The 13,434-nt window shown below is 39.5% G+C and overlaps 1 protein-coding gene across 1 annotated transcript; it reads right to left on the reverse strand.

Annotated features, from left to right (window-relative positions):
- Positions 1-2,171: 2,171 nt before the first annotated feature.
- Positions 2,172-13,231, reverse strand: LOC131980807 (uncharacterized protein CXorf38-like). Its single transcript, XM_059345112.1, has 9 exons — positions 12,981-13,231; positions 9,525-9,656; positions 9,303-9,428; positions 8,583-8,735; positions 6,980-7,045; positions 6,723-6,893; positions 4,907-4,999; positions 4,514-4,576; positions 2,172-3,790 (listed from the first exon to the last, which is right to left on the reverse strand). Exons 1-9 carry the CDS (start codon positions 13,179-13,181, stop codon positions 3,692-3,694), a joined length of 1,104 nt encoding a protein of 367 aa, XP_059201095.1. The 5' UTR covers positions 13,182-13,231; the 3' UTR covers positions 2,172-3,691.
- Positions 13,232-13,434: the final 203 nt, after the last annotated feature.

The following is a 13,434-nucleotide window of genomic DNA, read 5'->3' on the forward strand; positions in this document are numbered from 1 at the left end:
GGCCGCTGGGTGGCAGCACTGACCAGCAGCGTCACTGCTTCAATGCCTCGCAGGTTATTTATTTATATACAGTCTATGGTTAATCCAGATGAATGGAGGAAGAGCAACAGTTGTCCTGCTTCGCTAATTTTGTGTGTTATATTTCCAGGTTACTTACTCACTTAAAAAAAAAGTGAAATAGCTTAACTGCTAGGGAGTTTATATTCAGTGAACACTTATTAAATGTACAGTTATTACTAAGAAAATATTCTTTCTATGAGAGGATAAAGATGATGTGTGTTTAAGGGAGAACTGCATACTTGATTGATGATAGACAGATGACATGATTAAAAGGGGAAATGTTTATTTTAGGTCTGATACAAATTTTGACAAGTATATTTTATTGGAAATAATGTAAAATTAGACATTCGTGTGAATGTTATTCAGTGCTTCAATGCAGACAAATAACAGAAATAATTCATGATTGCAGTGAAAAAGATAAAATGAATATGTAAATATAAATAATCCAGATAAATGGAGAATGAGAAACAGTTTTCCTGCTTCGCTGATTTCTGTTATATTTCCAGAGCACTCCTATCAGATGATTTTATATATATATATATATATATATATATATATATATATACATATATCTGTCAGCGGAGACCTAGCTGAGACCCGCTACATATTTAAAATGCAGCATGTTTACAGAAGACAACTTATTTTATAATAAATAATTTTTAGCTAATGTTTATAACTAGCTGCAAGTTGTAAAATAGTATTTCAGACCTTGGTTGCAAATTGTGGCACATATTATTTCTGGAGTCAAGGTCCAAATGAATGATTTTTGAAAATGACGAAGCTCTTTGATACAGTGTTTCTTCCTTCATTTTATTTTATTCCATACAGTGACCCAACAGCATATCAAATATCCTGTACAGCCAATTAAATACTGTCTATCCAACCTCATGTCATACAAATACAGTTTCACTGTCAGCATGGACATTTCACTTCCTATTACAGCAAGCATCTTATTGTAACAGTTATGTTTCAAAAATAAAGTGTTTATTACATAATACACACAGCATTTTTTATCAATTTCACATCATATACTGACCTTTATGGTGCATAAAAAACTTTTTGGCATGGTGCTACACGTCTCTGAGGCAACATTAAGACTTTGTCTCTTCCAAAGACAGAAAATATTAAGAAAAGTCTGATGAAGGCACAGTGTTTGCATTAGTAAGCAGTAGTAACAGAAAAGGAGTAGAACGGACATTGCATTGTTCGCTGTGGGCATTTGACTGCTGTTATCAGTTGCCATGGTGACAACACACGTCAGTGGGGCCGTTAACTGTGTAGGCTAGCTGGCTAGTTAATTAGCTCTACCGTTAGCTCTCCTTCTGGCAGAAAAATCTCCAACTAGCTGATTTTTTTGTCACTGTTACCAGCAAAATTAAAGAACAGAGGAATTTGCTTAATTACTAATCTGAAGAAAATGAGCCAAATGCAGTTGCCTGTCATCTGTATCAGTATACTGTGGATGAAGCGTTGTAAATATACTAACTTCAGTGTTTCCCACAGGATTTTATGAGACTCTGGGGGTACATTAAGTATAATGCATCAATCTCATCATTCTAATGACACTATTCCATCATATAAACTGATCTTAACCCTTAATACGGCACTAAACAACATACGGACCCGGGGAAGGGGGAGATTTTTTTTATCTCAAATCTACAAGAAAATCTACAAGAAAAAAATTGCAGATTTATGAGCTTTAAAGTGGTGAATCTGCGAGAAAAAAGTTGTTTTTTCCCCACTTTTGACTTGTAAATCTGCAACTTTTTTCGAGCAAATTTGCAACTTTAAATCTCTTAAATCTGCACATTTTTTTCTTGTAGATTTGGCACTTTAATCTAGTAAATTGTCAACTCCCCCGCCTGGTTTGTAGTTTTATTTTTATTCATACTTGGCCTTAATATGCAGTCATAGTCAAGTTCTCCTCGTACAAGTCCATGTGGTTCTACGACCTCACAGAGAGACATGGGGACCCCATTTTGATATCCACTGAATTACCAAATATAGTTCTTTGCCCGATAAAGGGTTAATGATTGCATATTTTAAGAATTATTTTAAAGGAGAACAGGGATTCTTGTATATTTTATTTAAGGCATCTTATTTTGACAGTCTTCTCGTAAATTATGTGGTCGATTCTGTTAACACACTGTGTTCTTATTTTGAAAGTTGCATGCGTTTAGCGACAGGAAGTAATTCAAAACAGCTAGTCACAGTTTTGTGTGATTAAAACAACTTTAAAAGCTAATGTTAGCTCACAGCCTACGAACAGCATAATGCAGCAGTGTGTTTGGATCTCTGACATGTACAGGTTGATAGTCTTTAGTTTGGGGCGCACACACACATACAGAGCGATGCGCTCATGTGGGGACGGGACTGATAAAGACAGGTAGGCACGTTTCTCTGTCATGTTTTGAAGTGGAGTAGTGGGGATGGCAGCTCTGTAAATTCAGTGCGTGAATGCACGTGGACGGAGAGGTGAAGGACGGCGTTTTGACTGACTGACGGGTGACAGAAATTCTGCTGAGCAACAGCAACACAACGCAAATTAACTTTATATTATGATCTATTTTATACAGTCTATGATTATGATAGTGTAAAAATACTTTCAGTAGCTTAAAATGTGACGTTAGCGCAGGACATGAGACTCTGGCAGGACAGATCACAGAGACTCTGGTGGCCCGCTAGGTGATTAATGCATTTAAAGGCCAGCTCCCAATGCCTTGTACTACTCCTGCTGTGTAAAATCCAAGCCACCAGGAGAAGCACTGGGCTTTGAAGCCAATTTGACAAAGTGCTAAATCAGAAGTATCTTGTGTGCTTGCTCAATGGGCCCCATAGATGCAGAAGAGCAACAGAAGATCCAGGATTTTTTATACACAGAAGTCAAACATTAATGACTGACCAACTTTCATAGGAATGAACGGGGCCCCGTCTCCATAATCCATGGTGTATTCATCCATGGCTGACTGGAATGTCCCTTTTAGACTTATTCTGTTTCTGTTTTTTGTACAATTTAAGGCTGCAAATGCATCAGTGTGCACTAGTTTCTTTATTTTCTCATGATAAAATATATATTGTTGCATAAAATAAAATAATGCCTTATTACACAATCAGGATGTAGTGCAGACTAAATTGGATTTTTTTAGGCTGTATGAAAACGGTCTAGGATAAACTCATAAGATGGAGGTCAATGAGTTTTAGAAAACAGACTGATAAATATGCAATGACCCCTACCAACATACTCAAGACCAGAGCCATCTAACCTTCTGTGACTTGATTTGGTGCCAATTCAAGTGTTTACACAGTTAAACAATCTTTACAAATGCCTTATTCATGACAAGCAATATTGCAGAGCGAAAAGAAACAGGATCAGGCCATTAGCCCAAACAAAATAAAACTGAAATTATTATGTCAAGTGATGATAGATGTATGATAGTACTAGGAAACAACATCATCATATATCAGTAAAGAGTAGGTTCAGTGAACAATTCATTTTTGTGAAAATCTTATAAAAAGATACTGCTGTGTTTTTAAAGGCACAAATATATGATTTTGTCCCTCCTGGTTACTTTCTACTGATCAGGTGTAGTAGTAGAATAAACCAGAAGCAGACTTTGTGGAATTTCAAGAATTACTTCAGTATTGCAAAGAGAGCAAGCAGCAGACCGCCGAGTACTGCAAACAGCCCACCTGCCAGATCTTCCTTTTTGATCAAGGACTTCACAGGATCCTGAAATGTAACCATGCACACATTAGAAAGATTGACAAAAGGTAATTATAGAGGCATGCTCACAAGAAAAAAGGCATGTGATAGACATGCACAGAAATAACACGGCTTTGAATCCCATAGGAAAAAGACAATTTCACGTGACAGCAAGTTGATTAAACTAACTCAGACATATATAAGCATATCTAAGTGTTAGTTGAACTTGTAATTCAATTGAACACAGAACAGGATTGTACATTTTATCGCCCATCTAGTAAGTAGGGCCCATTTCACAAGCAGCATGAACAAAACACAATAATCAGGTGTTTTTTTTTAGTTGTGCTCTAAATTGAGGTTTTGGTGACACTACTATGAATATTAAATTGTATAATTTCAGACAGGGAGATGTTTTAGTTGTTGTCTATTATTCGTTTGTATGATCTGAACTGTGCACGTGACATTCTGTTCAGTGACCACAGCAGAAAAAATGAACAAACAAAAAGAAGAGGGGTCGTGGACAACATGCATGTTAATTTGGGGGTCGCGACTGAAAAAGGTTGAGAACCACTGGTTTAGAGAACCGTTTACAGTGCTCGTCATACAATCACCAAAAAACAGAAATCTCCAAAATGTCTAAAGTTTCTGAAACCACAGCTGTCCAACTACAGTGTTACTGTTAATGTTATTACAGAAGCAAAAAGAAGCAATCGTGGAAAAAGTATGTTGTATACATTTGTGTTCACTTACATTCTGGATTTCCCAGTTACGCCAAGTGAATTCCCGCCACCGAGGCCAGTACTTCTGCTCATCCTGGAAATAATGTTTTACAATTGACCAAGTGAACAGTTAAAAAGTAAGCATGTTTTAAATAGAGCATTTTATACGTTTTAATGTTGCTGTTTTTCCACAGGAGCCTGAGATGTAACGACGCACACATGTACAATTAGAAAGAATGTACATGCTGCTTATGCTTCTTAACAATTCTAACAGTGAAAAACAAGTTAAGGGGTGCACTAAGTGACGTATGGGCTCCAAGCTACAATTTTTAGGGCAATCTCCCCTAAACACATTAGGGGCAAATGAGCACGGTCTTAAAACAGACTTTAAAAAATGTGAACCTGTCTTGTAAAGATTTCTTACCGAACGCATTTTCTTTTCTTCTTGCAGTTCTCTATGCAGATTCTCCAGCTGCACCTTGGTATTACGATGTTCAGTGGTCTCATGCACAAGAGCCTAAAGTTGAAGAGCACAATGCATTACACATGTTAACTGTCTGATCACGAGTACCTGGTCACAATGGCCCTCATTTACAAAACAAACGTACTGCAGCAAAGTGGATGTAAGGTCATTTTTACGCAAGGTTCGGCATTTATCAAAGGACGTGAGAGGGTCCCTGGTTTGATTCTGTGTGGAGTTTGCATGTTCTCCCCGTGTTACTGTGGGTTCTCTCTGGGTCCTCCGAGCAAAAACATGAAGCTGAGGTTTAACTGGTGACTCTAAATTTTTTATGCTGCCTTCTTGGCCAGGTCTCTCTTGTAAAAGAGCTTTTTTAATCTCAACGAGACTTTTTACCTGGTTAAATAAAGGATGTATAAATTGGCCATAGGAGTGAATGAGAGCATGAATGGTTGTCTGTCTCTATGTGTCTGCCCTGTGATAGTCTTGAGACCTGTCCAGGGTGTACCCGCCTCTCGCCCAATGTCAGCTGGGATCTGCTCCGGCCCCCCTGGGACCCGAGTTCAGATAAGCGGTTTAGGATAATGAATGGATGGAAACTCTCGGGGTGAGGCCTCTAAACAGAGTATATTTTAGGGCGTGATATTTTAATGACAATTGTTTTCAGCCATCCCCGCGACCCGGCCCCGGATAAGCGGAAGAAAATGGATGGATGGATGTTTTCAGCCACCACATTTACCAATGCACGATCATTCTTAACCCTAAATTCCACTGAATGCGTAACAGCTGCAGATCCGTGGGCGGAGCCAATACGCACTATAAACAATATAACCTTTTATATAACCTTTCTTATGTATATGTATATATATATATATATATATATATATATATATATATATATATATATATACAGCCATCCAACAGCCCTCCAACACTTGCGCAGAGCTTCTATTTTTGATGGACGACGGAGCACGGCGCATCAATTCAGCACAGAGCAGATCGTTCGGGGCAGGACGTCGTGCACAGACACAAAATAAAACATCCGGTATATTTTCGAAATAAAATACCTCGGGTTCACGGCGGATCGTATTTCACAACTTGAAGACGTGATGATGGGCGGGGACAGACCTGAAGTCAACAGGTTAGAGGTTTCACTCGTCTTTTCACCCCACTGACACTATGGATGAGGAGATGTTGATTCTGGAGGTCCAAAATCATACAATTATCTATGACCCATCACATCCTTTATATAAAGACAACCATAAAAAGGAAGCAGCTTGGGAAACCATTGCAGGAGTAATGGGAGTGGATGGTAAGTTACTAATATGGTTCAATAAATGTAGTTTGAAAGCAAATGATCTGTTCTTGTACATTACATGAGACATTTTCTAGTCTGGTTATATCACTTGACTACGCGTGAATTTGCGAGATCTCGTGCGTCCTCGGCACTCCGCTGTCCACAACAGACGGTCGCAGACGGATTCGGTGTGTGTTGACGAACTGCGGAGATACGCAGCCGTTGCGAACGGACCAGTTTCGGAGTCGTACCGCATCCAGTGGAATCCCGGGGTTACACTGTGATCGTTTCATGAATCACACGGGAGATGATTTCTGCGCTTCCTACATTCGGTTGATAAACGAGGGCCAATATGTGATAAGATTTGCAGCTTGATTTATTCATGCTATGTGTGAACCCAAAAAGAACACAGCTCTCTGAAGTGCAGAATAAAACATAAGTTTCCATCAGGACCTGATAAGTATTTTAAATCAATTATCTTACAGACTGCAAACGCTGTATTTCCCAGTCATGTTTCTTTTGTTGGGTTTTGTTTCTTTGGCGAAGAACAAGTATTTGACTGTCACGTTCAGAAATGCATTGCTCCAGTTTCACCACCACTTCGTTGAGGGAGTCCTGGTTATCACGGTATTCATTGGCCAATTGAACAGCAGTCTAGGATGTAAATAAAACATAAAACAGAATTAACAAGAAAGCCTGTTTACAAAAAGAGCATTTTAGAAGTGTGTTGTGTGCCTTACATAAATTGCATTCTCCATCCTTTCAAGCTCCTCGGTCTCTACCAATCTGAAGTTAAGATTCAGAATCTGAAAACAAAGTTAGTCTGTTAATCCAACATTTTGGTCCAGACTAAAGGCGCGTTTCCATTAGGTACTTTTCCTCTAGTGAGCCGCTATGGGTGTGACTTGGGAGAGAGGATCCGCCCGACTTCACCTGTTAGCGGCTCAGGAAGTACCTGCCTCGGGTAGCTACTTTTCTGAGCTGCTACTGAGCGGCGATTTCACACGCGTGATTCATTTGCAGACTGGTGCAAACTGGACGCTGAGGGGTTAACATCTCCTGTTCTGACTGCAGCTGGGAGAGACTGCTGCGGGAGGACTGGGCCGCTTGTGAGTGCTTTGGGACGGCGTCTGCTACTTGTTAAGAAGAGTAGGAACGAGTCTCCAAAAGTCTCCAATAACACCAGAAAAAGTCGCTAGATTTGTCGCTAGTCGCTTTTAAAAAAAAAAGAGTCTCTAGAGCAGGGGTCCCCAAACTACGGCCCGCGGGCCACTTCCGGCCCGCCAAAGCAATTGGAGTGGCCCACTTAACTATCCCAAACAATCCCTCTAGACATGGCCTGTTTTTTTTAAATTGCATTTATTATATATTTATTTATAAAATATCCACATGTAATGATTAACGTAGGCGTTCTAATTAAAATTGACCTTAGTTGTGAATTATTTGCAGTAGTGGCTAATTTTCAGCCCCTCACACAATGGTATATTCCGATCTACGTGATGCCAAGGCGTAAGCGTCAAGTTTTCGCGGGCAAGGCAAGCTAACTATTTTCACCTGTACCTGTTACAAAATCATTGTTAACTGGCATCAGCTTGTGTTTTCATTTTCTACAAAATAAAAGGAATATCTGTGGTACTTCTACTAATAAACATGTGAATACTTTTTATTACTTTTTTGCAAACCAACAGGTGGTGCCAAGGCCAACAAATGATCCTTATATTTACACAATAACACTGGTGGTCACTTTGGCCCATGTCAGAATGCCCAGGAAAGTTGATGTGGCCCCCACCGAAAAAAGTTTGGGGACCCCTGCTCTAGAGGGTCTGAATAGTTGCTTAATAAAGAGACAAAGTCGCTTAATTGGCAACACTACTTGCCACGTCGGTCTGTTGTCACATTTGAACTCCGTTGGTTAGCCGCTTGTACCTGTATGCGAACAGAAGCAGAGGGGAACCAACTAGTGGGCGGAGCCAAAACACTCTGCCGCTTTCAAAAAAGTACTCAGTAGTCAAAACACGCCTTAATATATCTTGAAACACAGACTGGCATGAAAACTTGTATAAGCATCCGTGGTCCCCAGAAGATGTAGGACTTTATTTACTCCCTGACTTCACCTCTCATGCACCATGTGGTTCACCTTTGTATTTGAGTGAATCTCAACAAATATTAGATTGATGATGGACGGCTATGACATTTTGTGATACCTTAAAATTTTCATGTATCACTATCATCAATCGATTCTTTATGTATCCAGTACTTTTGTTGCAGGTTGTTTGACCAAATACCTGAGCAACTAATGACATTTCCACCCAAATGGGTGAAAAACCCAGGAGAAACACTCACCTCATTGATGTCTTCAGCTAGTTTTTTGAAACCAGAATTCTTTTTTGACAGCTGATCGCCCAGATCTCTGATACGATCCAGAAAATCTAACAAATCCTCTTGGTCCAGCTGGTACCTTGGTGAATGCATCATACGGTTTCGGACGTTGAGAACCTATGTACAGTGATTAAACAAAGACAAACAATAGACGTTAGTAAAGGTTTGGATGGGTTTCTGCATGTTCTCCTCGTGTCAGGAGGAGAACATGCAGTCTAACACATGCAGCTTAGGTTTAATTGTCTGTAGGTGTGAATGAGAGTGTGAATGGTTATCTGTCTCTATGACCCTGTTTATACTTGGTTTTTCAAAATGCGTCTTTGGCAAACAGATCACAAGTGGACAGATAAGAACATCTCTGTTTACACCTGTGTATATCATGCGTCTCCTTAGGAATTCTGGTTCTGGGTCAGGCTTGGGCCCAAAAATGCTACTGTGGGTCAGGCTCAGACAGAAACAGATATTTCCAGCCTGATTATAGCTCTACTTTGGGAGCCATATGCTGTTGGAGTCAGCCTTTAAAGTTAAATAGCCAAATTAACCTGAATACAGTTTAATGATGACCACTATATTCTGTAACTGGCTATAATGGCATTTAAAATGAGTGACTGCAGAGAAGGACAACATTTGTTTATTTTTATGTGAAGGTGTATTTAATATATGTGTATACAAACAAGCATTTACCTTGTTGCACAATTCACCGAGCTCAAATCTTTGAAAGTTCTTGCATTGATTGATGAGAGTCAGAAAGGAATGAATGTCAAAGTCATCAATTGAATTATGCTTCTTATGACCATCTGGCATGTACACCTAAAAACAAAAGACAGTATCCTTTAGTTTGACACCAAACCAGCCTAGATTAAACATTATGTATTTATTATTACATGATGGATCCTTCAAACGTACCTTAGACACGGCCCATTTATCTCTGGACCACTCGTGGGCTTCACTGTTCTTCCACATCAGCTTTCCACTCTTATGTTTGTTCTGTATTTCCTTTCTCCAGTTGGGACACACATCACAATTAAAAACAGGATTCTGTAACCAATAACATGAAATTAGAGTTGCTACGTAAATATTTTTTAAAAAATCCTTTTTAAACGGTAATCGTTTTGGAAAAACATGGGGACAAATTGGAATATATGGAAATTAAAAATAAAATAAAAAACAATTCCCTCCAGTATTTAGAGTCATATTACAATATCAGTCAAAATAATCACAATGATATATTTTTTCCAAATCATTCATCCTTAACTTTGAGCTTTCCATTTAAAAGAATAAATGTTAATCTTTTCAGCAAGCCAATTTTTGGTAATGGTTTGGGTAAGAGCAAACAGAGTAGACAATCACCTTGCTGTCTTTTCATTTTGTGAATCTTGGGTTTTGGACACTAGGGGGCAGAAGACACCACCATATTATTAGCGTGGTTGTTATTAACTCTTAATTAACTCTATCTTTGCACTACATCTTATGCTGGGCTTACACCAAAAGATTTCCACAGTCCCAGACTAAAAACTGAAAGTCTTTAATAAATCTAAGAGTTTTACTGGAGTCACGGTTCTCCCATCATCTCCGTTGTTAAGTTTACTAATCTCTGTGCTTGTAATGCTGCTGCTAACCCACTCCGTGGCCCTGCTGAAACCTTTTTTTTTTTCTTTTTTTTTTAACAATCAAACATTTTATTTAAAACAAAGTTGCAGGTTATGACAAAAACAAAGTGTTCCAAGCATACACTGTTGCAAAAACAACAACCATTCTGCTCTTACTCTCAACATAAAAGCTATACTATCAAATTACTAATGAAAAAGTCACCATCTATATTTTCCTGTACACACAGGGTCAAGTTTACCACCTCACCACTAATCAGATCAGCATTAGGGTTTCTTACCAAGAAAGAGCAGGTGTTGTGCAATAAGTACACACAACATTCAACATATTTTACCATGCATAAGGTCTGACAGGTTAGTTATTATAAACACTGATGTCGAGTGGATAACTGGGATACCCCTACCAATATGGGATTATGCTATCTGGAATCAGAAGCACCCTGGTAAAGGCAAGAGCAAGGGACCAGAAGGACGCATAATAAAATAAAAGGATGAGGAGCACAAACAAGTACTAAAATGAAATAAAAGTACAGTCCAAACAAAAAGCCATATTGGAGCCAAACTTAAGTTATTCAAACTTGCATAAATGCATGCTGAAACCTGACACTACACTGTCAGGCTACTCTTGGCTCATTTGCATACTGCAACAGTGATTGGATGTTTACTGAGGGCTGAGGGGGGGGTGTATGTGAATAGACCATAGGGAATAGACGCACAGCCGAGGGACAGAGAGATGAGAGGGAAGCCGATATTGTAGCTGTATCCCAAAGTCAAGGAAGGATCCTCAAACAGCTGAATCTGAGAGATACTACGTCATCGACATCTGAAGGACTGTCCCAATGTCCAGGATCCTCCAGAGTAGTGATTCCCACCAGCCGAAGATCCACGGGGGGGTCGAGAAGCCCTCTTGATTTTAAGGGATGTAATAAATCTGATGTGTTAAATATAGATGAGTCAGCATTTAATTAATTAGTGGGATAAAAACAACTAAATAAGGGCTACATTAAACGTTTATTCATTTATTTAAATAGAAAAATCACTAAAGAAAAGTTTAAAAATGAAGGCTATATCGCGAGAATAAGGACATGTGTAACATCCCTCCTGCAGTATACACAGTGGTAACCTCACCTAGCGGTAACCTCACCTAGCGGTAACCTCACCTAGTGGTAACCTCACCTAGCGGTAACCTCACCTAGAGGTAACCTCACCTAGCGGTAACCTCACCTAGAGGTAACCTCACCTAGTGGTAACCTCAGCTAGAGGTAACCTCACCTAGAGGTAACCTCACCTAGAGGTAACCTCACCTAGCGGTAACCTCACCTAGAGGTAACCTCACCTAGCGGTAACCTCACCTAGAGGTAACCTCACCTAGAGGTAACCTCAGCTAGCAGTAACCTAACCTAGAGGTAACCTCACCTAGAGGTAACCTCACCTAGAGGTAACCTCACCTAGCGGTAACCTCACCTAGAGGTAACCTCAGCTAGCAGTAACCTAACCTAGAGGTAACCTCACCTAGAGGTAACCTCAGCTAGCAGTAACCTAACCTAGAGGTAACCTCACCTAGAGGTAACCTCACCTAGAGGTAACCTCACCTAGAGGTAACCTCAGCTAGCAGTAACCTAACCTAGAGGTAACCTCAGCTAGCAGTAACCTAACCTAGAGGTAACCTCACCTAGAGGTAACCTCACCTAGAGGTAACCTCACCTAGAGGTAACCTCACCTAGCGGTAACCTCACCTAGAGGTAACCTCACCTAGTGGTAACCTCACCTAGAGGTAACCTCACCTAGTGGTAACCTCACCTAGTGGTAACCTCACGTAGTGGTAACCTCACCTAGCGGTAACCTCACCTAGCGGTAACCTCACCTAGTGGTAACCTCACCTAGTGGTAACCTCACCTAGCGGTAACCTCTCCTATTTTATTTTGCAATTATCAAAAACAGATACAAATGTCAAAGGTGACAGACAGATCCAAATGGTAGAACAACTCTGAGCGAGACAACACTCTGTGTCTTTTTTATCTTGCAGGTTCGTGTGTCAATGTTTCTGTGTAACTAAGGTTTTAATGTCCTGTTATTTCCTGTTATGTTCCACTTTTGATATCAGAGCACACTTGGGATTTCTTGAATCAGAGCTGCTCTGATCTTTATCAAGCAGAAGTTTCCTGTAAAGAGACTGTGACTGTTTCTGTTTCTATTTCGGTGTGTTTATCAAAACATGTTTGATGCATATTTAAACTGCTATATGTCAGATATTTTAATACATCTTCAAATGAATTCCACAACAGTATTTGCACTCCCACTCTGTTAATTAAAGAGTTTGTGTGAGCGTAGTAGGGATTAAAAATCACAGTAAAAGTGTAAAAAATATTATAGTTTTACCCATATTTAAACTACATTAGTCTATAAGGTGTAATACTGCAATTCTTTTTATTATATCCAGGAAATTGATAAGATTTAATTATATTTTTGTCTCTTAAGTATTTGCAGACCACAATTCGCCCCTATATTTGGACCCAGAGAGGACACAACCATTTAACTGTATGTTGTAGCAGGTAGCTGATGTACTTCCTAAGAATCATTTTCAAATGCTCCAAAGACATCCAAACAAACGAGCAATGAAACGCATTTACCTCGAAAGTCGGAATTTCCAAATCGGATCTTTCCGAGTTCCGAGTGCAACCGAACGCAGCATTAGTCTTTTCACTGGTCAAAAGCATAGACTGTATAAATGGTCAAAAGTTATTTTAATTCATACCTGATTTGGACCTTGGTATTTTGGATTGCAGTTGTTGTCACACTGACGCGGGCCACAGATGTTGCGCAGGTCTTCGTGTAGTTTTTCCGTTTCATCTTCAATAAAAGGCTTGAGGCAGTCTTGGAGATCTTCTAACACCATTATGCCTTTTAACCAATTCTTATGATTTGGATCTCGATCAAACTGCCGAAAGGTCTCCATGTTGGCACACTGCGAAGTTAACGGAAAACTCAGTAAAGTCTCCTCCCGGTCTGTCTGCAGCCAGCGGTGGAGAGAATGCCAGCCTCAGCCAATCAGGAGGTGAATGATGCAAGATAATGGAAAATTTTCCGTGAGTTTTTTTTTATTTTATTTTATTTTTTTTTTAACTTTATCAACCCTTTATCGGGCGAAGAATTATATTTAATGTTACTTCAAAGTGTCATTAATGTTCATGACACACATCCCATGTCAT

The sequence above is a fragment of the Centropristis striata genome, chromosome 11 (genome assembly GCF_030273125.1).
Source record: "Centropristis striata isolate RG_2023a ecotype Rhode Island chromosome 11, C.striata_1.0, whole genome shotgun sequence".
In the NCBI taxonomy this organism is placed as follows: domain Eukaryota; kingdom Metazoa; phylum Chordata; class Actinopteri; order Perciformes; family Serranidae; genus Centropristis; species Centropristis striata.

Coding starts and splice junctions, on each gene's coding strand:
- LOC131980807 (XM_059345112.1), bottom strand. CDS start 13,181: ATGGAGACCTTTCGGCAGTTTGATCGAGATCCAAATCATAAGAATTGG. Junction 9,657..12,980: donor AATACCAAGGTCCAAATCAG/GTATGAATTAAA, acceptor TATTGGTTACAG/AATCCTGTTTTTAATTGTGA. Junction 4,577..4,906: donor AAGAAAAGAAAATGCGTTCG/GTAAGAAATCTT, acceptor CATTATTTCCAG/GATGAGCAGAAGTACTGGCC.